We start from the raw sequence: 21,184 nt of genomic DNA, 5'->3' as shown, positions 1-21,184 counted from the left end.
GATCCAAAGGGGTCGGCATTTTACCGGCTCGTAGGTGATATGTTTAGTTATGGTGCATCGAGAGAACTCCCTTGAACTCGGGGAAAGGATGATTTGAACAAGCTGGCCTGTATTCTTGACTGGCATCTATGGAAAGATGTCGCCTAGACCGCACCGCCACAGCGCCACCCATGCAAGTATGGGCGGGTTTCGTATAAGTCTCATAAAAATATTAGTAATAATGCAAGAAATAATGCAAGAAATACACCGTGCTAAGGGTTTCTTCATTTCAGCCCTAGCCCGATTGGGAAGATCCCACACAACCCGGGGCCGCCTCAGCGCCGGACGGCTCTTGGACTCCGAGACTGTGATCGAGTTGCTTTTCTTCTCCCTTCCCGAAGCCTTCCAGACGAATATCCCACCCACGTCGCCAATTTCATCTACCCACCATGCCTCGTGAAGTTTCCGACATCAAGCAGTTCATTGAGATCTGCCGCCGCAAGGATGCGTCCTGTACGTTCCCCGACTCTGAAGCCGGCCCGCAAGCTTGATTCAAGCTTCACCGCGAGCTCAACACCGCAGACATGGGCAATCGTGAGCGAGGAGGCTGACTGGAATGACTTCATTAGCTGCCCGCATCAAGCGCAACCGCAAGACCCAGCAGGTCAAGTTCAAGGTCCGCTGCCAGCGCTTCATCTACACCCTTGTTCTGAAGGACTCCGACAAGGCCGACAAGCTCAAGCAGAGCCTGCCTCCTGGTGCGTCGCATCCGGCCCTACCCCCGCGAATTTACCTGTGACGATGTGACGCCCCTGCCAGCGATGGATAAATCGCACGTCATCAGGCGCGGGGCGACCGCCGCGGGTCATCGATGTGGAAGATATACTAACGCTCTTTGTCCTACAGCTCTCAAGGTTGTCGACGTTTCCAAGGGTGAGAAGAAGAAGTCTCTGTAAATGCCTCAATCTCGGAGGATGGCCGGTGGTGAAAGGGCGTGATGGACGGACCGTGGAATATCATCGAAGTGAGGCACCCATCGACTTCCGGAATCAATGCAACATAGATGCTTCGGGAGGCCGGCACCAGAATGATCACTCTCCGCCTGTTATTGGATGGATGGATGAGAGGAGATGTCCTGGTATCTTGCTCAATCGCTGTCTGTCATTGTGACCAACACAGCAGATGCGACTTGGGCCGGATGACCCGCATACTCCGACTCACTACGGAATGGCTTGTTCAGGGTTTTTTCTCAGTCTATAAAATAATGAAGAGCCAACAATAGAAAAAAAACATTCGAAAATAGTCGAACGGATCCTCGATCTCGCCTATCGCCGCTCGGAATATTCCGTCGAACATGGACCAATTAGCCGTTTGGGGACGCATATCAAGCAGTCATGTAAAGACGTAGAGCGTGACAAGACAGTCGATGACTGCTGCCCAAGAGCTGATGATGTCAAAGATGGAGACACACTGCCAATCTCATCTTGAGAGCAGAGGTGGAACGAGCCCACAAGATTTAGGCTGTTTATCCGCCTTGGCTGTGTGTGTTTCATAGTCCTCACCATCGTTCCCCCACCACCTTCAATCCTCCAATTTCACCCGCCGATCACCTTCCATTCTCTTCGGAAATGCCGACAGAGCATGAGGAGCTTGGTGTGCACCGTCATTTTGCGAAGTCACTCGCCACAGCTCTTCGCTGCAACCCCATCCACCCTCGGCAGATTCAGGTGCTCACCGCAGGGTAAACTGCAGCCTGAAGTCATGCATCCAACCCCATGGGCATCCCCATGCCCTCGCCAATCGATGCTTCTGCAGGCCAAATCTGGGGAAGGTCGGGGTGGTTGGAGGGAGGGGTTCTTCCAAGCGCCAGGCCTCGTTTCCTCGAATCACAGCAACCGCTCTCAACAGACCGCATATCATTTCTGTTCATGTCACGGCATACAGTGAGATGGAACGAGCTCCGTCTCCATCATCTGCCAGGGGTGTTACGGACCCGTTTCAAGGTTGTGTCCTTGAGGGTCGCCTTGTGCCCACCCTCAGCATACTTGATTCTTGTTGGTTGCCCACCGTCCTCGGTCCGCTCTCCCGGAGCACATCGTCGCCATCGAAGACGACGGGACCTCTGGCGGCCCTCGCGAAAATCCTGCGTTGTCAAGGAATCAGTCTTGCCGAGAGTCTCCAAGAGCGACTTGTGGGGGGTCGCAAAGGACTCATTCCAGCCAAGAAGCTTGGGGTTATACATTGAGCACGGTTCGGGCATCTCCCTGTCCTGCCTCTTGCCCTTGGTTCTCTCGAGACGGGGTGTGTCCCCGAGATGTTGATATCAGAATGCACGAGATCTCGACCGGGATATCTCCTTGCATAAGGCCAGAAGAGGCAGGTGGCTATCCTCGGGTGTGTCGGCTGGACCCTCGAGCGCGGATGCGTCGGTTCATCCCAGGATGGAAGAAACTTCGATTGGACAAGAGTGAGCATGGCAACCAATTTCTCCCAAGTCGGCAACGCTGAACTGAAGAAGCGGATCTGGTGCTCCAGACCCCTGCAGACTTCGTTCCGGCTAATATCCCTGCTGTGTCGCAGCCTGGCGCCTCCACTGCAATTTAGGGCAAGATGGGCATCCTCGTGTTCCGTGGGCTCTTCCGTTTCTACTAGGGACGGGTGAGGCGCTCCTCCGCAAACAGATATATAAAGGTCGACGAGGGACCCCGGCAATCGTTTCCTCTTCTTCGTCGTCGATCTCCAACTCCCTTGTGCACATCCCATTCTCAAAGCCTCTGGAAGGTTCACTCGGATTTGATATCCTTAACCATGGCCATGTCCAAGGTCGCTACCATCGCAGGCGTTCTCGCCTCTGCCAGCCTTGTCGCTGCTCACGGCTACGCCACTCAGATCGCCATCGATGGAGAGGTGTACGTTGCCCTACCTCGATAGCAGCCCCAGCCCATTACCTCAAAACTAACGGAGGCTCAGGTTCCCAGGGTGGCTCGCCGATAGTTATCCGCACGAGTCCGACCCCCCAGACTCCTACGGCTGGAGCACTACCCAAACCGACAATGGATTCGTCGCCCCCGACGCCTTTGGCACCGACGATATCATCTGCCACAAGGGAGCAACTCCTGCTGCCCTCTCCGCACCCGCAGCGGCTGGTTCGACTGTTGAAGTGACCTGGAACACGTGGCCCGAATCTCACAAGGGACCGGTAAAACCCCCCTCTTCTCTTAGTACAGCACGAAACAGGATCGTGTTACTCGATCTTTGCACTCGCAAGAGACCCGAATCGTGTCTCCCCACCAACAGTGTGCTGACAGTGTTTCTTGTAGATCATCAACTACCTCGCCAACTGCAATGGCGACTGCTCTGCCGTTGACAAGACCAGCCTTGAGTTTGTCAAGGTTGACGCCAACGCGCTTGTCGATGCCTCAACCAACACCTGGGTCACCGACGAGATGATCGAGAACGGGTTCGTGACTTCCTTCACGATCCCCGAATCTCTCGCCCCCGGCAACTACGTCCTCCGTCACGAGATCATTGCCCTCCACTCCGCCGGCCAGGAGAATGGCGCCCAGAGCTATCCTCAGTGCTTCAACCTCGTCATCAGCGGCAGTGGCTCCGCCGCCCCCTCCGGTACCCCCGGTACCAGCCTTTACACCGCTACCGACCCTGGTATCATGTTCGACATCTACACCGGAGCCACCGAGTACCCCATGCCCGGGCCCGAGTTGTTCAGCGGTTAAGCGATTTTTGTGTGATGTCTGCTCTACTGCGAGTGCTTATCAGCGCGAGATTGTGGCAAGGGAGCCACTAGCATGCCTGCTAGCCTGGCTTCACTTTTGGCTTGCTGTTTAGCCCTAGCATCAACTATAGTCTGGACTCTTCATTGTATATATTGCGCTCGAGCCAATCTACTGCTGTCTTAACGCGACTTTGTCCCGTCCGGTAATCCTATCTATGAGGCTGCAAATTCTCGACAGTATTCATAAACCCAGGATGCGCATCCTCGGTGCGCATCAATCCACTAATACTCTCCTCCATCAATACCAATTCAGTACCAACAATAATCTGCCTCGGCAAAAAGAGGGTTAAATTCTCTCTTCCCTTCTTCGTGAACACAGATCAGCAGTGACTAGTTTGACTAGTTCCATGTAAGCTTTTTCAAAGCACCTGATGAGTCTCGGGGTCTCCCGTGTAATTGCAGGGGCATTGTTTCAGTCTGAACCATCGATGAACCTTCAAGTTGCAAACTTGATTGGAGTAATGACGATCTCAAAGCTGAAACCGGGTCATTTCACACCGTCTCAGCTCGACTCGACTTGAATTCGTTAACATCATGGAGTGCCAGTACAGAGCCTGATAGCAGCACCTTATTCCGCTGTGTATGAATAGGTTCATTGTGGCGTTCGAGAAGAGCGGCAACGCGCATGGATCAGTTACGTCGGTACGTGCGGACTGTGGGCGTGACTTCTCGGGAGGAATGGTTTGCTCCTGTTGCGGGCTTGCATGAGGAGTGTCAGAGACCGGATGGGGATCAGTATTATTGGCTTTCTGTCACTCTTCTGAGAAGGCAAGAAGTTGGGGGGATAGACGAAATTTGAGGGAATCGCAGGGCTATCCTGATAAGGGAACCAAGATGTTTCTTTCAAGGGTAACTAATTAGTATGCTGTACTGATTTGATAACTAGAATTGGCATTATCTTGTATTGTCGAGATGAGGCGCCGTGCAAATGGACTTCCAATTCAGCTTCGTCGTCCGGTTCAAGCCACCTGCAAGCTTCAATTTCCTCGATATTTTCTCGCCGTTTCCATCAGCCCTAACTCGGACCTGCCCCTGGTACGCTGTTGCAAAGCGTTTGGACGGCGAATTCAATCTACCGCCTTTCAGCCAATCCAAGGGGTTTCTATACTTCTGAGGTTTAAACTAGATCTTCGCTCTCTATTTATTTTCTACCACCCTCCCGGTTCAGGACTCCACCAAAATGCAATACTGAGACAGCGCTGCTGATATTCTGGAAGCAACACATTTTTTTGGATTTTTTCAACTATTTCCACTATAATCCGGGGCTTTTTCTGTTGTGTTCTGAGAGCATATTATGTGTTTGAACTATTGCCTGCTCCTGGGGAAGTGACAAGAGTTTAGTGCTTCAAGTGGCTGGTGAAGAGAAAGTTGCGTCACCAACTCTATCCCACACCGCTATTAAAGGGCATATAGCAGGGCGAGAATTTGGCGCATCTTCAAAGTTCGAGCGTAGATCCGGCATCTACAATAGCACAGAGATAGACTGGTTTTGTACACGCTCCCAGGACGTCTTTCTATCCATGTCTCCTCAGAACACTTCGGACATCAAATTAAGAGAGCCGCCACCATAACCAAGTTCATAAATCACTCCTTTCTCCCGTACGCAACCTCCCTATACCCCTCAATCCCGGCCCCCTCCAGCTCCCGCACAACGTCTCCCAAATTCAAGTCCATTCTCCTCAACTCCCACACCCCAAAGTAATTCGGCTCCTGCCCAACTTTAACAAACTTGATACCCTCAAAAAGCGCCAAACTCCGCTCATTCTTCTCCCCGATCTTCACACTCAGCGCCGAAAACCTCAACTCGAACGCAGATCCACCACCAAATGCCTTCCTCGCCCCCTCATCCCTCCTCACAAACTCCTCCAAAACCTCGCCCTCATGACCAACAACGTACCGCAAAAACGTTAGCAGTGCCGCTTTTCCAAAGCCCTTCCTCTGATCCTTCTTCTCGGCAATCATAAGCCCGATTTCCCCGATGATCTGCGGCGAAGAGGTCCCGTCTTCCCCGTCGTCAACCCGGAGGAAGAGGTTGATGTCCCCGATCATACGAGCGGGGGAGTCATCTTCCTCGCTTAATGACCCGTCTGCTTCTTTCTGCAGAGGAGGGAGGCAGACAATAAATGTTAGTTTATCCGGGTCGTTGCGCCAGGACTGTTCCATTGCGTATTCTTCCTCCAGAGTGAGCGGTTCGGAGGCCGTTGCTTGTTGGATTTCCTGCTCTTCTTAGCACTTTGTTTATCCCTTTCGTTTCTTTTTTTTTTTTCCCTGCCAAATGACCTGCTGGGCATAGGGTGGGCTTGCGTACCTCGTCTTTCATCCATTCATGATATCGGGGGACGTGCCATTTTGAGTATGGGACGAGGAGGACTTTTGATGTAGAGATTGCTGCGTGGATGAGTGCGTTTTTTTTTTTTTTCTGAGATTTTGGCAGAGAGTTACGGACCTGTTGATTCATTTAGGAGCATAGTGTATTTGTAGTCCTCGATGAGGTTCTATGGGTCTATTTGGAAGATTATCGAAGCTTGTGAGGTTGGAGTGGAAGTGGGAGAATCTGGATCTTTTCTGCAGTCTTGGCATTGAACTTTTGGGACTGAAGCAAGGAAGTGATATGATTCCAGATGCAAGTCATCATATTCATAAACCCATAGTTTTCTATCTATGTATGCTTCCATACTTCATTGATTCTCCTCTTTGCCGGCAAAGGCGCTGAATCTTACTACTTCAACCTCCAACGTTCCGGCGTCAACCAGGACTAGCTCCCCAGTCTCCTTAAATTTAGGAATGGATACGAGACGGACAGTCGGAAGAGGAGCGTCTTCATCAGTCCCGCCCATTTCTGTGTCTTCGCCATTCAGCTTCAGGGGCAAACCCCCCTCTATTACAGCGGTTTTGAACCGTGGCTGATTACCCGTAAAAAAGAGGTGCGGGCAGGCCTGCATCACAAAAGGATCATCCGTCTGGAATGGGTAAGACCCTGATGAAGTTAGTTTTCAAGACGACACGTATATTGAATGGGACAGACATACATATCGTGTCCGGAGCCGTCGGAACCGCACATCTCCACCGCAGCATAGCCTCCATGACCCTCATCCGTTCCTCAACGTCGCCGTCAACACTGACATTGCCGTCTTCATCCGCGAAGCTTAGATACCGAAGGACGTCATCCACATTCTGGCCGCTGCTGCCCCAGAAACGCCAGCCTTCTACATCGCCCTCCCACGGATTCGTCACGCTGTCAAACCAGCCGGGTTCAGCTTTCCCCTCGCCAGTCGGCTGCGGAGCGCAATACGCCCTCGCACGAGGAAACATCGCGCGGTGAATCGGTTGTTGCGGAAGCGAAAAGTTTGCAGGGTCGGTCTCGCCCGGCATGAGAGTAATAGGTATACTAGGTAGCAGCTCTGCAAGGAAGGAATCCAGCTGTGTGATCGGTGATGCGTTATACGCTGATGCATCATATCCGTACTTTTTGTGCTGCGCGGCCTTCTTCCCTTGCACCCCATTCTCCAAGCTCAGTACATCCCCAATTGTGCTCGCTCCAAGTGAATTGCCTGCAATGATTAATCGCGTGATCCCGCTGGCATCTGCGAGGGATTCGTCATTGTGCCCCGAGGCCGAGGACGGGGTGTATCCGAGAAGATAATCCGCCAATAGTTCCAGAGTGAGGTTATCACTTGAGGTACCCGTAATCCCAAGACCGCTGACGAGAGCAATCTTCCCCTTCTTCGAGCCCTCAGATGTTTGTGGTGCATCGTCTCTTTCCCACCGCTGAGGCTGTGGAGCTAGGTCAGGTACCTTGATATCGAGGGCCTCGAAATCTCCGTTTGCATTCTCTGTTCCAAGCACCGCAATAATAACACCCGTTGCCAGCTGAACTGACGCAAGTTTGCTTCCCGTTAAGCGGAGTCGTCCAGATTCGTCTTCAAGCATGATATCCGTTAACTCTGGGTGTGAGGGGTCCTGGTAGGTTGGTCGAGGAGGGGGGGCGAGCGTAAAATTCTAAGAATGGTTAGCTCGCGAATCATGAACGAACAGACAGCTAGAACATGCTTCTTTCATCAAATCTTCCAGAATATTTGGCTTTAACGGCATCTCCATGTATATTGTGCCCGCAACCCAGCAAAGCTCTCCTTGTCGGACATCCAGTACCCTATCCACATGGCGCGCATGTTCTCCTGCAATCTAGAAGAGTCGAAGTGTTAGCAGGCTGAAAAATAGCAACTTCGCGTCTGTGATCGTATACGGCACTTCTTACACTGAATCCTTCCCATGCATCAATTGCAACCTTCTCTACCGCAGGCTTCAGCTTCGCAAGCCGCAGGAAGTACATGTCTCCATATTGCTGTTGGTATTGTCTCTCTTGGCCGGGCGGGAGTCGGAATGTATCTAGCGGGTTGTATACGGAGGGGCTTCGAAACACTGGCTCATGTTGTTGCGCACTAAATAAGTTGCGAATGTTAGCAAGAACAGCATGAAAGCAACTCGGATGCGGAGATACGAACCTTGGAGAACGCAAGAACTCGCCGTCGGAGGAATCATCGCCCATTCTGCAACAAAACGATGGCCTCGAAGATAGATTAGTCGTACACAGGCAATCCTAAGGCTAGAATTAATAGCCTTCACCGTGCGAAGTTGAGAGATCCGTAGCGTTGGGTTTTGTGACCTGAGAAGCCTGGACTCAACGCGTGACCCGCGTTTTTTGGCGTTGCGCGGAAGCCGATTGCCATCATTTCCACTTTGGGACAGCTCCTCACTTGCTTCCAGTCTTCTGTTCCTTCTCGTCCTCCCAGACAAGAGAAGGCTTCCGAAACTTTTACTGGCATCATCCTGGAGCACCATTCATTCTACAAATCCCGAGCCGCTCTTTCGAAAGATTCACAAGACCTCGGCTGAATCGACCGTCCCCTCCCAGCCTACAGAATGTTGGCGAATATCACAAGTGAGAATTTGAGACGGAAGGAGCAGTTTTCTTGACAGCCGTCCTTTTCAAGTGCGATCCAACAATTCTGAGCTGATCTCCATGACACTGAATGTCATACGACTAAAATTCGGTGCTTAACAGCGTGAACCCCATTGACCAAACTGCGTCAAGACCTCGGATCGGAACTATGTACGTAGAGCCAACGGCCACAAACTCCAAGCTTGCTTCTTATACTCGTCCAGATCTCCGCTTGGGAGGCTGCTCACTTGAAAGGCCTCGACCCAAACCGTGGAATGTCCCTCGCCCTTTCGGATGCCGTACTGTACCCCTTGCTGGCGTGTCACTGACTCGCTCGACATTCCGAGCCACTTTCGATCAGTATTCTGAATGACTAGAGGGGAAAACAGGGTTCACTGGTTGGCTCATGTTGCGTCGACATCTGAATGGCATTTCCAAATCGTGATCACAGCATTCAATTGGAGCTCACAGAATGATCCAAAAAACCACCTATTGCGAGCATGCATTGACCATCATTCTTGACTAGTGGCATGCCTCACAAAATGGTAAACAGTCGAAGTTATGGTTTCTCATATTCTCACCTCGCCCCCCAAAGGAGGTCCAGTTGGTGCAGGTTCACAGCTCTTGGAAGTTGGCGCCATTGCCTACGTATTGGTAGGGCTTTGACGGTCGATCGCCCTCTTCGATCGCGCTTCCGTTCGACATGAAGATCAGGCCACCCCCCAGTCATGCCCTAGGCACTGCATTAAGCCTCGTGCTATCAGCATGCGTCGTTGTCTCAGCGATCAGCTTTCAATTGATCCTACATGATATTCATCACATCATCCTCAGACGAAGCCTCCCAGGGTCTCTCGCCTTTGCCCCAGAGGGAGCAGTGGGTCAATATGAGCCTCCTCCAGGACCTATCGTCTATGGTCCCTTGCCGACCACAACTGTTGAGCTCCCAGAAAGCATCACACCACCCCTGACTGCTGAGGAAGCGGATGTTGATGGTGCAGTCCATGAATCGAAGGAAACCGCCGCCACAGATACACCAGGGAAAGTTGACGAGTAAGTTCGAATTCTCTTGCCTCTAGTTTTGCATCGGTGCGCCTAACTCGCGTATCTTGCTAGCCCACGCAAACATATACCTCCCGCATCAGAGATGAATGCGTTTATATTGAAAGCATCCACAGGGTCGGCGAGCAAAAGTGTGGTGCAGTCCTTGGCGGGCTTAGTCGCACCGATCCTGGCCTCGCTGCTGCGATTATGATTGGGTTACAGCCGATTTTGCATGGGTTGCACTAGACCTTTCCTACCATGAGCATGAAATAGGAAGCGGAGGCAATGTTTGAGGACTCAAGGTCAGCTCATTGCCGTCGCTGCAGCCCCGGGTATAGCCTAGACACCATCGATGTAGCATTGACATCAAGTCCAGACGCATGCTCCTTCATTAGCCCGACCCGAACAGCCTCGAATTATTTCATTGTAGGAATTCATACCTCCAGATAAGAGATTCCTCCAGAATAAACCATTGACCGCAAGTTGTCAGAGTTCACCTGTTCCTCATCGGTTTGCTAGAAAGCTGACGTGGACCTCGCATTTGCATGAGGTAGAAAGTAAGAGGGTTCTCTAAGTGCCCTTTGCTCTATCAAAAAATGCTGTCCCTTATTCAAAGGATTTAAGGATGTTCTGCCGCATCCCCGCTGGTAATGGTAGGCCAACCGTACCTGTTACTATTGTAGTAACTCTATAGAATACCCGTGGACAGGTTAAGCTTCCTGTGAAGACAGAAGAACAAAATGTGATACTTCAGTGGGGCAACCCACTAAGGTCTAAAATCCGTTTTCATCTCGGAAATTGCCAGGCAGTGTGATCATGTTGGCGAGGTTCCTGGTCCATTCTCGCCTACCTTTTCTCTCCTCAACTGCCCCGCAATAAGACGCAATAGACGGGAAAGAAAGGTCACTAATAAAATTAACTATAACCCAAGAGTCAGTACTTGAGAGCTGACGGACCACATTTCTCCCAAGCTCCTCACATGACTCCACGCACTCTCGAATCCGGGCGGCTGAAGGAAGTGAAGCCGCAACGCCGGGAGCCCGGCCGACCAGCCTCGGTCTGTTGCTGGTGGGCGCCTCTCTTCCCCGCATCCCCAGGAGCTCTTCTCCCCTGCTCACAATCATATGGAAATTTAGCCTCCATGGAATAGCCGAATTGCGCAGACGAGGGAAAGGATGTTTTTTCTTCGGATTTATCTCCCACTAGGATCTCCGAGAGAAATTGTCCCTTCTTTCCCATCTCTTCGCATATTTGCACCACGGTTTTCGTCAGGGGAATAAGTTAGCACATGTAAGCACAGTACTTATTTGCTTTACGCCTCGCCCAAGGTTTGGACGCAGCTAACAAGATCCAGAATTCGAGAATCCACATCCGCAAAAATGTCAATCACAACCCCCCTCAACGCCCTCCTAGGCATCCAAAGCCCCGTCCTCCTCGCAGGAATGGCCAAAGCCTCCGGTGCGCCCCTTGCCGCCGCAGTGTCGAATGCCGGCGGCCTCGGCGTCATCGGCGGCCTAGGCTACACGCCGGACCAAATGAACGAGATGCTCACGGAGCTCAAGTCCCTACTAAAGGACAAGTCGCTCCCCTTCGGCGTCGACCTCGCCCTCCCGCAAGTCGGCGGAAACGCCCGCAAGACAAACCACGACTACACCGATGGGAAACTCGACCAGCTCATCGACGTGATCATCTCGCATGGGACGAAGCTGTTCGTGTCTGCTGTGGGGGTCCCGCCGGCGCATGTGATCAAGAGGTTGCATGACGCGGGGATCCTAATTATGAATATGGTGGGGGCGCCGAAGCACGCTGAGAAGGCGCTCAAGGCTGGTGTGGATATTATCTGTGCGCAGGGTGGGGAGGGCGGTGGGCATACTGGGGATATTCCGTTCTCTGTGCTTATCCCGGCTGTTGTGGATACCGTGCAGGGGTACAAGAGTCCGTTAACTGGGAAGACGCCGCTGGTTGTTGCTGCTGGTGGGATTAACGACGGGCGGAGCCTGGCGGCGGCGCTGGCGCTCGGTGCATCTGGTGTTTGGGTTGGGACGAGATTCCTGGCGACGGAGGAGAGTGGTGCGAGTCGGTTGCATAAGGAGGCTGTTGTTGGTGCACGGTATGGGGAGACGAAGCGGACGCTTGTTGTCTCCGGACGGCCGTTGCGGATGCTGCCGAATGATTATATCAAGGAGTGGGAGAAGAAGCCCGAGGAGATTGCGCGATTGACCTCTCAGGGTATTGTACCGTTGGAGCATGACTTCAACAATGACAAGGAGTTCGACATTCCTTTCTTGATGGGTGACGTTTCGGGCATTATCAAGGAGATCAAGCCAGCCGGGCAAGTTCTGAGGGAAATCGTCGCACAGGCTGCAGCTGTTCTGAAGCAGAACGTTTCTTATACTACTGGGCCGGCGAGCAAACTATGAGGGATCTTCGCGTCGTTTCTATAGCCCATATTTCTAGCTGTTATGCTACCACTTCTCCCGCCAACACGAGGAGAAGATGTATATATCCTGCAAATATCACATGTTCACATATATCATCGCGTTACTTAGCATGTACAAGTACAGGGACGGTGGTAAAGCGGGCAAAACTCGAGGGCCACTTCAGAGTAGCCATATGTATGTGCAGCAGGAAGAGGGGTAAGGCCACACCAGGGGGTATCTTGCAGCCGAACACTGTACTAAGTACAGGGCAAGGATGACTTCTGACAACCATCTGCGTTGCTATGAGAGTTGTGTATAGCGACATGTAGATTTCCAAAACAGCGTAAGGTTACATTCAACATTTGCTGATACACGTCTCCATTCAATGACGGCATTCCGAACTCGCCATCACCAGATTTTCGAGCATGGCTCAAATCCCTGGTACTCCATAGAAAACTCTGGCAACGTAGTAATCCTCCCTCTCCTCGGTAAAGGATGTTAGTGGAATCCATTTACCACCGCCTTCCCATTGGCTCGCGCTTCAAGGAGATTCGGGGGTGGTGGCGGCCCGAACACAGGCTTTTCTGGCTGCTGTGGGAGGTGGTGATGATCCCCGTTGGCGCTGTCGAGCTCGTATTCCTCATCACTGATACCCTCTTCATCTTCATCATCTTCGTAGTCCTCTTCATATTCGCTCTCTGTGCCTTCTTCATCGCCGTCGTCCAAGTCCGCCGCGAGACCCTGACCACGGCCTTGCGCCTGCATTCGTCGACATAGAGCTTCGAGGTGATGGCTCTTCTTCCGCCACTTGTCTAGTTCTTCGTGGTTTCTCGTGCGTTCCTCGGCCATTTCTAGTATGTTGCGGTTCGTCTGATCGTGCTTGCGAGTGAGCGTAAGATTCTCTTTTTCCAATCGTTTTGTCTTCTTCGACATCTCCTCCATCTCTTTGCGGAAAGTCAAAAACAGCTCGTTACTGTTGTTCAAAGTATCCTCAACCTGCAATAATATTAGTCCCGTGAATCGGAATAAATCGAAGTGAAATCATACCTGTTTGAATTTTTCCACGTAGATATTCAGCTGGCTGCGCAATTCTGATTCGGTATGCGAAAAAGTTGAGACTTGAGAACTCAGTGCCCGGCAACGGGCTGCTTCATTCTCCGCTGCACGCCGCTGTTCTTCATACTTGGCGGTAAGAGACTGGATTTCCGCGTCTTTACTGCGCAGTAGCGACTTGTAGTGCAACTCGCGCATCTCGAATTTCTCGCCAATTGTCTTAATCTTGGCTCGAAGACTGCAGCAACGAGTCAGACAAGGCGCACAAACCCATGGATCGCAACTTACGCTTCATCGAGGTCGATGTCCACTTTATCACTTCGAGGGTTACCTTTTGCCGCCATAACGTCTTGGATGTCGTACAAGAGCGAGTCGAGCCGCTCGTTGACTATCGCACGTGCCTTTCTCTCGTTTTCCTCCAGCTTCTTGTTCTCATCCTGAAAATCCCGATATCAGCCATTAGCCCAGATAGCAAAACTGGTAGGCCTAGCTCAAATGTATAGCCGTATTGTACCCACCTTGACTTTTTTGTTTTCTTTTGTAAGCTCCCTACATAGCTTTTCGAGTTTATCCTTCATGGTAACGGTCTTGTTCAACTCCGACTTGCCCTTGTCTTGATCTTTTTGAAGCTGGTCCGCCCGCTTCTTACTCTTTGCATAGTCACGGTCCAGTTTCTTCATATCCGCCAAGAGCTCCGTGTATTTCTTGTGAACGGTTTCGAGGCGGGTCATCGGGGACTCGATGTTTGTTAAGAGCTGGTTCAAGTCTCTCGTGGCCTTCTTCACTTCCCGCTCTATAGTCCCCAAAGGGTTAGCCAGGCTTGCTCTACAGAGCTCCAAGAAACGGCCAAATAATTCAGGTTGTACACTTCAAAGGTGATCCACGCACCGATCTCTTGCTCTTGGTCTTTCTCTCCCGCTGCATCTTGCTCCAACTGCGAGATCTTGGCGGCCAGAAGCTTGGAAGTCTCGTTGGGATCGGCGACCTTCTTCCCCTTATTCTTCTTCGACGTAGTCGTAGCCGACATGATTCAATGCTCTGCTCTGGAAAGCCGGTCCAGGTTGTGCGTGTTGTGAATCGTTCCGCGGTGGTCGCGTGTTCGGGAACAGCGCTGGGGAAGAAAAATGCGAGAACGGAACGGTCAGGAGGTAATGTGTGACGGAATCGAAAGCCACGTCGGCACTGGCACATCAAACACGATTCCGGACGGTGTAGGAAGAGACTGTCTCCGACACTTTCACCAGCCAATGTGATCAACGCTGGCTCTTTGAATCCCACCGTCAACGAGCGGAGAACCTCGAGGGAATTGCCAGACTCGCAGAACTCGGAGCAACCGGAACTCCCGCGGTTCTCTAGCAACTAAGTTCTGCAAGGCCAACAAAACGTCCAGCGACGGAAGCTGAGGTTCGTAATAGCCCGGCGGAATGAGAAGCAAGCTGGCGAGTATGAAAGAGTAATAGAGGGCCGAGGGCCTTGTTGGAGAGGATTGAATCCAGTCTTGCGAGAGGGGGCCTGCGCCTGTGGACCGGCTCAACACTAGCCCGATTTGAAAATCTTCTCTTGGCATCACCACCGCGCTGTTTGCCATCCCAGCCGTCACCATCCTCTCCTGCCATCTTTCCTACCCCTCTACCGCTTTCAGGAGGCCTTTTTTCCCCCCTTGTTGGACAAGTCGTTCGAGCTAGTCTCCTTTCTTCCGTGTTTTGGACCTTGATTCCGGCTGGGCCGGCACCATCTTCGAGCTATTTCAACGTCAAGAGGAGACAACTTTTGCGGACGGAAACCGGAGACTTCATCAATAAGGGCGTACTTTACTCCTGAATTCGACAGTGCCAGTTATTATGCTCCGTTCATATCTCCAACTAGGCAGGCATCGACCGCTGGCTTTCCGCCAGCCGGTCTGCGGACGCGTATTGCGGTCCACCTCTTCACCATCATGGACTCAGTCTCGCAAGCTCGCCTCAGCATCCAGCTTAGAGAATCTTCCGGAGGTTGGGGAGCAACTTCATGGGTTCACCGTTCAGGAAAAGAAACATGTCCCAGAACTTCACCTTACAGCTGTACGGTTAAGGCACGACAAGACGGATGCGGACTACCTCCACGTTGCGAGAGAAGACAAGAACAATGTTTTTGGCATTGGATTCAAGACAAATCCTCCGGACGCCACGGGTGTACCTCATATCCTGGAGCATACTACCCTCTGCGGGAGTGAGAAGTGAGATACTCTCAACCTTCCCCAGATTTTAGTTTCGGCTCTACACTTCCAGACAGGGAAGACTGACTCGAGCCCTTAGGTATCCCATTCGCGACCCCTTCTTCAAAATGCTACCCCGCTCCCTCTCCAACTTCATGAACGCTTTCACTTCCTCTGACCACACCACTTATCCCTTTGCGACGACGAATTCGCAGGACTTCCAAAACCTCCTATCCGTCTATCTCGATGCTACCTTACATCCTCTGCTCAAAGCGGAGGACTTCAGGCAGGAAGGGTGGCGCCTTGGTCCCGAAGACCCTCGTGCCATCCAGACTAAGGGGGGTGCCCTCAAGCCGGAAGACATCCTGTTTAAAGGGGTTGTGTACAACGAAATGAAGGGCCAGATGTCGGATGCGAACTACCTGTATTGGATCAGATATCAGGAAAGCATTTTCCCGGCTATCAACAACTCTGGCGGCGACCCTCAGTACATCACAGATTTGACACACAACCAACTAGTTGGGTTCTCAAAGCAGAACTACAATCCCACTAACGCCAAGATTCTGACTTATGGTGATATGCCTTTGGAGGGCCACCTAAAGCAGGTCGGTAGCGTTCTGGACGGCTTTACGAGAGGGCAGGCCGACACCAGCGTTAAGTTGCCAATTGATCTCAGCCGTGGCCCCTCCAATGTCACTGTTCCAGGACCGATCGACACATTCGCAAGCGAAGATAAACAATTCAAAACCTCTACCTCATGGTACATGGGCGACACTACGGACATCGTCGAGACTTTCTCGGTCGGTATCCTCTCTTCCTTGTTGCTGGACGGCTATGGATCTCCGATGTACAAAGCTTTGATTGAGAGTGGCCTAGGCTCCTCCTTTACCCCCAACACCGGTCTTGATACGTCAGGCAGAGTGCCTATTTTCTCCGCTGGAGTCACTGGAGTAAGCGCGGATCAAGCTCCTCTGGTGAAAGAAGAAATACAGCGCGTCTTTCAGGAATCCCTCTCAAAAGGTTTCAATGATGAGAAAGTCCAGGGATTCCTTCATCAGCTTGAACTTGCGCTTCGACACAAGACTGCTAACTTCGGTCTTGGCGTTATTCAGAAAACCATTGGCTCCTGGTTCAACGGAGCAGATCCCATGAAAGAGCTTGCTTGGAACGAAGTTATCAACGGCTTCAAGAGGAGGTACGAAAAGGGAGGCTATCTCGAGTCCCTCCTGCAGAAGTATCTCCTGAACGATAGCTGCCTCACTTTTACAATGGTTGGTACGCCTTCATTCAACAAGGAACTGGATGAAAAGGAAATGGTGCGAAAGGAAAAGAAACTCGAAGAGCTTATTCAGGAACACGGATCCGCCGAAAAGGCGATAGCCGAGCTTGGAAAGGCGGAATTGCAGTTGCTTGAAGTTCAAGAACGGGCCCAGCATGCTGACCTTAGCTGTTTGCCGTCACTGCGAGTTGAAGATATCTCACGCGAGAAAGAGCGCAAACCAGTGCGTGAGTCCAAAGTCGAAGGGACCGACGTCGTTTGGCGTGAAGCACCCACCAACGGCCTGACATATTTCCAAGCTGTCAACGCTTTCGCGGATCTTCCTGACGAACTTCGTCTCCTTCTGCCACTGTTCAACGACTGCATTATGCGCCTTGGGACCCCAACGCGAACCATGGAGGAATGGGAGGATTTGATTAAGCTCAAGACTGGCGGAGTCTCCACCTCTTCTTTCCACACCTCGTCTCCAACGGAGCTCGGTGGATTCAAAGAAGGCCTCCAATTTTCTGGCTTTGCGTTAGACAAGAATATTCCGGATATGCTGGAAATATTGACGACCCTTGTCACAGAGACCGATTTTGCCAGCCCTTTCGCCCCAGCTATGATCCAGGAGCTTTTGCGACTGACTACCAATGGTGCTTTGGATGCCGTTGCTGGCACTGGTCACCGGTACGCCTTGAATGCAGCCGCCGCAAGCCTTTCTCGTAGCTTCTGGGTTCAAGAACAAACATCAGGTCTTGCGCAGCTTCAAGCAACGGCCAATCTCCTGCGTGACGCGGAGACATCTCCCGAACGACTAGCGGAACTCATCGAGAAGCTCCGCCTTATCCAATCCTTCGCAATCTCCAAATCCTCAGGTCTCCGTGTTCGCCTTGTTTGTGAACCAAGCAGCTCCAGCCAAAACGAATCCATCTTGCAAAAGTGGATTAGTGCCCTGCCTAAGATCCAGTCCCCAACGTCTCAGCCCCAGAGCTTTGGCTCAGGCTTGATTGTCAATAAGGCATTCTACGATATGCCTTACAAAGTTTATTACTCCGGCCTCGCTCTACCCACAGTTCCCTTTACACACTCCGCCAGCGCGACCCTAAGTGTCCTATCACAACTTCTTACCCATAACTACCTTCATCCTGAGATCAGGGAAAAGGGTGGAGCCTACGGTGCAGGGGCAAGCAACGGCCCAATCAAGGGCTTCTTTGCGTTCACGAGCTACCGAGACCCGAATCCTGTCAACACCCTCAAGGTCTTCCAGAATAGCGGTATCTTCGCTCGCGACCGGGCCTGGTCTGACCGTGAAATCAACGAGGCGAAGCTCGGAATCTTCCAAGGACTTGATGCTCCGATGAGCGTAGATGAGGAAGGATCAAGGTATTTCATGAGCGGCGTGACCCATGAGATGGACCAGCGCTGGAGAGAGCAGGTTCTAGATGTCACCGCGAAGGACGTTAACGAGGTTGCCCAAAAATTCCTGGTTGAAGGCTCCCGGCGATCCGTCTGCGTTCTCGGCGAGAAAAAGGACTGGGCTGAGCCTGAAGGCTGGGAGGTGCGCAAGCTTTCTATGAACGCTCCTGAGAATTCCGAAGAGCTTGCCGGGGGTGCTGCCGCCTCTGTATAAGCATGTGGCTACGGATCAAATGGCATATCTGCTGTTCTCAAATCAGCCGAACTTCCCGTCGGACACACCTCGCACTCGTGCCTCGATAAAGTCGAGATGAGTCCTCTCAAACGGCATATTACATCTCAACCAACTCACTTCATCTACATGCATCTACGCACACCTGCACACACCGTGTATTTTTACCCGCCTAATGCTCCTCACGAAAAGAATGTATAATAGACATCTAGACACCGATATCTGTACAATATCTTCTCATTTCCCTTTCTCCTCGTCCACCTCTCTACCTCTTCAAAACAATGTTCACGCGCGAAACAAAGAACACCCCGATCCATCTTCAATCCTTTCCGCTCCCATGATCGAAAGATGGATCACCCGTCCGCAGTGGACAAGCGCAAGATCAACAGGGAATGTGAACCCAAGACAGCGAGGTACACTTCCCTCCTCCGTTTTTCAGACCCGCCCTGGTTTTTCGTAAACATTCTATCAGCCTACGCAGGGCGGACTAAGAACGTGCGGATATTACCCTACTGTGTTTTGTTCTAGCTGAGATGAAGCTCGCGGAGCTACAACTTTACGGACGTAAAAAAGGAACGGTGCAGGACTCTTCACTCGAGCGAGCTCATGGGTATAATATTGTCAAAATCATAAATCATAACTGAGGTCGTACTATACAAGTCGGTAGGTAACGGTGGTATCATGAGAAATAGAAATTAGCATTAGTCCACGCCAACGCCCGATTGTCAAGTTGCACATCCAGAATGACCTGCAAACCAGTGTGTCGCTCCTTTGTTCTCAACGCCTCTCATTAATAGGCTTGGAATTAAGAGTATCGCCTTGAGCTTCAGAGGGGTCTTTGATAGGCTCCACAGAGAAAGCTGTGCCATGAACGGGCCCGGTTTGCGAGTCAGGGTTGGGGTCGGTAGATTCGGGAGTTACGGGTGACTCGGGGAGAGGTGGGAATGGCTCAGTCCGCGAACCTGCCTCGGATAGCCGCGAGTTAGAGTCTTGCCTGGTAATCCCAGTATTGTAAAAGGAGGAGTCGTGTTCGCCTCCTGTCTCCGATGGTGTAGTACGAGAGGAATCGTGGTGGGCGACATCTGAAGGGGAAGTGGGGGATTGTGGAATCGAGGCGGTCTTCGACAATTAGGTTAGCTTGACCCAATATCTCAATTCTCGGCTTGCATACCTTGATGGTTTTCTTGCCTATACCACGACTCAAGGCCAATTGCCGCGCGGCGATTCGTTTTCGCACGATTTCCATTTCTTCCTCCCGCGCAGCCCGCTCGTCCTCCTTCTTGAGATCCTCAATGGAGACAGAAGACAGGTCGTGAGCAATATTCCCGTAGGAGTTTGGGGGTGATCGTATTCGATTACTCCGCCTTCTCCTCTTTTTCTTCTTTGAGCTTTTCGACGACGTTGTGGGGGCTATACTGATCGTCGCAGAAGCGGACCTCATACTGTCAGGTTTATCCGCCACTTGATCGTCCGATTCCAACCCAGTCCCTCGGTGCGTCAGGGCCATGGCGAATTCATCGTCTAATGGTACCGCGTCTTCCTCCTCATCACTCATAATAAGATCACCCCGAGAACTGAGCGAATTGGAGGTCTCACGGGATGTTTGCGTCGAACTCCGATACCTCCCATTACCATTATCGGCAGGCTCGCCTCCAAATTCCTCAGCTGACTCGATTAATGGATTCTCTTCGTAAGCGTGCCGTCTTAACCCCGTCGGATGCTCCTGAAGGTCCGCAGCAGACGGCCTATATTTCACTCCCCGAGCGCCAAGTCTCCACGGAAATCGCTCGAGAAATCCCAAAAACGACGAACTCGGGATAACTGTAGGGTCATTGCGGTCATCAGGCATCAAGAGCCCACTCTTCCTCCTACTTGTCCGTCGAGTGCCGTAGCTCATCTTCCGCTGCCTGCGAGGCTGCTCGGAACTTCCCCGCGCCAGCCCACTCCCCGCCAACAGGCGGTCTAGCTCATCGGTGCCCCATCCAAGAATCGTATCGTCCGCCTCTTCATTATCCCAGTCATCGTAGAAGTCGAAGTCGGCGTAGTGTCGTCGGCGACGCCGGAGGTGGTCCTCGCGGGTGGGGAGACAGGTCGCGGTGCACGAGTAGACGCAATTGCCGATCGCTGTGAAACAGGGGAAGACGTAATTATGGGAGAACTTGTATATCCCTTCCTGCGCTGACTCGTTCGCAGACTCGAGATTGTGCGAAATCTGGTTTATCGTCTGCCTGACGCGCGGATCCCTCGGTCGCATCATAGCGAGTGGTGCGTGGCAGGACAGACAGCTCCAGAGGTTGGATGCGAGGGTGAATGGATTCCTTCACCTTCATCTGAGAGTACCCATGGAATAGAGAAACAGCGGTGGAGGAGCCAGGCTGTGAGTGCCGCTAAATGGGGATAATACTCGCGATCTTGAGATGGAGGAGAGTCTGAAATGGCCTCAAGGGAGCCTGAGGAATCCGGGGACGAACGGTTCCATTTCCGCATGAGCAGGTTACAGGTGAGGTGGCCTCGTTCGAAAAGTCGGGCGCCCCGAAACCAACCACGTGATGGGGCTAGTGGTGCACATGCGCAATACTACGACCCGTAAAAATTACAGAGCGTCTGGAATTTTCAGTGGCTATACAACCATTTAGAAAGCACTTAGGAACTGCTTCTTTTAATTAGTTATTTATATCTCGGAGCCTTGCCCGTCGTTCCATTAGCTCCAACTCTTTTTCCTCATTCTGAAGTTGCTTTTCTCGTACATCTTCCTCTTTCTCTTTTAGACGCAGTTCTAATTCACGAAGCTCTAATGCTTGTCGTTCCTTTTCAAACGTTGATATATTTTGTGAGGAAGTTCGGCGGAGACTGCGG

General features: G+C 51.9%; 11 protein-coding genes across 11 annotated transcripts; 6 read left to right on the top strand and 5 right to left on the bottom strand.

Annotated features, from left to right (window-relative positions):
* Positions 1 to 339: 339 nt before the first annotated feature.
* Positions 340 to 1,532, top strand: BJX67DRAFT_342970 (60S ribosomal protein eL38). Its single transcript, XM_071028101.1, has 3 exons — positions 340 to 492; positions 609 to 737; positions 886 to 1,532. The coding sequence occupies exons 1-3, from the start codon at positions 429 to 431 to the stop codon at positions 933 to 935; spliced, it is 243 nt and encodes an 80-aa protein (XP_070889854.1). The 5' UTR covers positions 340 to 428; the 3' UTR covers positions 936 to 1,532.
* Positions 1,533 to 1,549: 17 nt separating this feature from the next.
* On the top strand, positions 1,550 to 2,569 carry BJX67DRAFT_209796 (uncharacterized protein). Its single transcript, XM_071025560.1, has 2 exons — positions 1,550 to 2,446; positions 2,498 to 2,569. Exon 1 carries the CDS (start codon positions 1,755 to 1,757, stop codon positions 2,298 to 2,300), a length of 546 nt encoding a protein of 181 aa, XP_070889853.1. The 5' UTR covers positions 1,550 to 1,754; the 3' UTR covers positions 2,301 to 2,446; positions 2,498 to 2,569.
* BJX67DRAFT_209794 (lytic polysaccharide monooxygenase auxiliary activity family 9 protein) lies at positions 2,545 to 3,901 on the top strand. Its single transcript, XM_071025559.1, has 3 exons — positions 2,545 to 2,888; positions 2,950 to 3,178; positions 3,300 to 3,901. The coding sequence occupies exons 1-3, from the start codon at positions 2,788 to 2,790 to the stop codon at positions 3,711 to 3,713; spliced, it is 744 nt and encodes a 247-aa protein (XP_070889852.1). The 5' UTR covers positions 2,545 to 2,787; the 3' UTR covers positions 3,714 to 3,901.
* A 995-nt stretch (positions 3,902 to 4,896) lies between these two features.
* On the bottom strand, positions 4,897 to 6,336 carry BJX67DRAFT_342967 (uncharacterized protein). Its single transcript, XM_071028100.1, has 3 exons — positions 6,219 to 6,336; positions 6,081 to 6,160; positions 4,897 to 5,989 (listed from the first exon to the last, which is right to left on the bottom strand). The coding sequence occupies exons 1-3, from the start codon at positions 6,238 to 6,240 to the stop codon at positions 5,357 to 5,359; spliced, it is 735 nt and encodes a 244-aa protein (XP_070889851.1). The 5' UTR covers positions 6,241 to 6,336; the 3' UTR covers positions 4,897 to 5,356.
* BJX67DRAFT_342964 (DNA-directed DNA polymerase delta subunit POL31) lies at positions 6,337 to 8,431 on the bottom strand. The gene is made up of 5 exons (XM_071028099.1): positions 8,275 to 8,431; positions 8,028 to 8,211; positions 7,823 to 7,954; positions 6,802 to 7,771; positions 6,337 to 6,749 (listed from the first exon to the last, which is right to left on the bottom strand). The coding sequence occupies exons 1-5, from the start codon at positions 8,316 to 8,318 to the stop codon at positions 6,451 to 6,453; spliced, it is 1,629 nt and encodes a 542-aa protein (XP_070889850.1). The 5' UTR covers positions 8,319 to 8,431; the 3' UTR covers positions 6,337 to 6,450.
* Positions 8,432 to 9,414: 983 nt separating this feature from the next.
* BJX67DRAFT_377496 (uncharacterized protein) lies at positions 9,415 to 9,963 on the top strand (the record flags this gene model as incomplete). The annotated part of the gene is made up of 2 exons (XM_071032123.1): positions 9,415 to 9,761; positions 9,825 to 9,963. The coding sequence occupies 2 exons, from the start codon at positions 9,415 to 9,417 to the stop codon at positions 9,961 to 9,963; spliced, it is 486 nt and encodes a 161-aa protein (XP_070889849.1).
* An 886-nt stretch (positions 9,964 to 10,849) lies between these two features.
* On the top strand, positions 10,850 to 12,281 carry BJX67DRAFT_342951 (NAD(P)H-dependent flavin oxidoreductase). The gene is made up of 2 exons (XM_071028098.1): positions 10,850 to 11,042; positions 11,107 to 12,281. Exon 2 carries the CDS (start codon positions 11,132 to 11,134, stop codon positions 12,170 to 12,172), a length of 1,041 nt encoding a protein of 346 aa, XP_070889848.1. The 5' UTR covers positions 10,850 to 11,042; positions 11,107 to 11,131; the 3' UTR covers positions 12,173 to 12,281.
* BJX67DRAFT_209733 (uncharacterized protein) lies at positions 12,234 to 12,584 on the bottom strand. The gene has a single exon (XM_071025558.1). The coding sequence runs from the start codon at positions 12,495 to 12,497 to the stop codon at positions 12,294 to 12,296; it is 204 nt and encodes a 67-aa protein (XP_070889847.1). The 5' UTR covers positions 12,498 to 12,584; the 3' UTR covers positions 12,234 to 12,293.
* On the bottom strand, positions 12,282 to 14,706 carry BJX67DRAFT_342950 (taxilin). Its single transcript, XM_071028097.1, has 5 exons — positions 14,114 to 14,706; positions 13,744 to 14,018; positions 13,514 to 13,662; positions 13,220 to 13,463; positions 12,282 to 13,168 (listed from the first exon to the last, which is right to left on the bottom strand). The coding sequence occupies exons 1-5, from the start codon at positions 14,250 to 14,252 to the stop codon at positions 12,671 to 12,673; spliced, it is 1,305 nt and encodes a 434-aa protein (XP_070889846.1). The 5' UTR covers positions 14,253 to 14,706; the 3' UTR covers positions 12,282 to 12,670.
* Positions 14,707 to 14,836: 130 nt separating this feature from the next.
* cym1 (pitrilysin family metalloprotease cym1) lies at positions 14,837 to 18,609 on the top strand. The gene is made up of 2 exons (XM_071028096.1): positions 14,837 to 15,440; positions 15,520 to 18,609. Exons 1-2 carry the CDS (start codon positions 15,067 to 15,069, stop codon positions 18,308 to 18,310), a joined length of 3,165 nt encoding a protein of 1,054 aa, XP_070889845.1. The 5' UTR covers positions 14,837 to 15,066; the 3' UTR covers positions 18,311 to 18,609.
* A 337-nt stretch (positions 18,610 to 18,946) lies between these two features.
* On the bottom strand, positions 18,947 to 20,788 carry BJX67DRAFT_209646 (uncharacterized protein). The gene is made up of 2 exons (XM_071025557.1): positions 19,500 to 20,788; positions 18,947 to 19,447 (listed from the first exon to the last, which is right to left on the bottom strand). The coding sequence occupies exons 1-2, from the start codon at positions 20,583 to 20,585 to the stop codon at positions 19,106 to 19,108; spliced, it is 1,428 nt and encodes a 475-aa protein (XP_070889844.1). The 5' UTR covers positions 20,586 to 20,788; the 3' UTR covers positions 18,947 to 19,105.
* Between the last annotated feature and the right edge of the window lie 396 nt (positions 20,789 to 21,184).

Source organism: Aspergillus lucknowensis (assembly GCF_044049455.1).
Source record: "Aspergillus lucknowensis strain CBS 449.75 chromosome Unknown BJX67scaffold_4, whole genome shotgun sequence".
In the NCBI taxonomy this organism is placed as follows: domain Eukaryota; kingdom Fungi; phylum Ascomycota; class Eurotiomycetes; order Eurotiales; family Aspergillaceae; genus Aspergillus; species Aspergillus lucknowensis.
The sequence above is the reverse complement of the archived record's forward strand: the minus strand, read 5'-3'. Positions and strand labels throughout refer to the sequence as shown.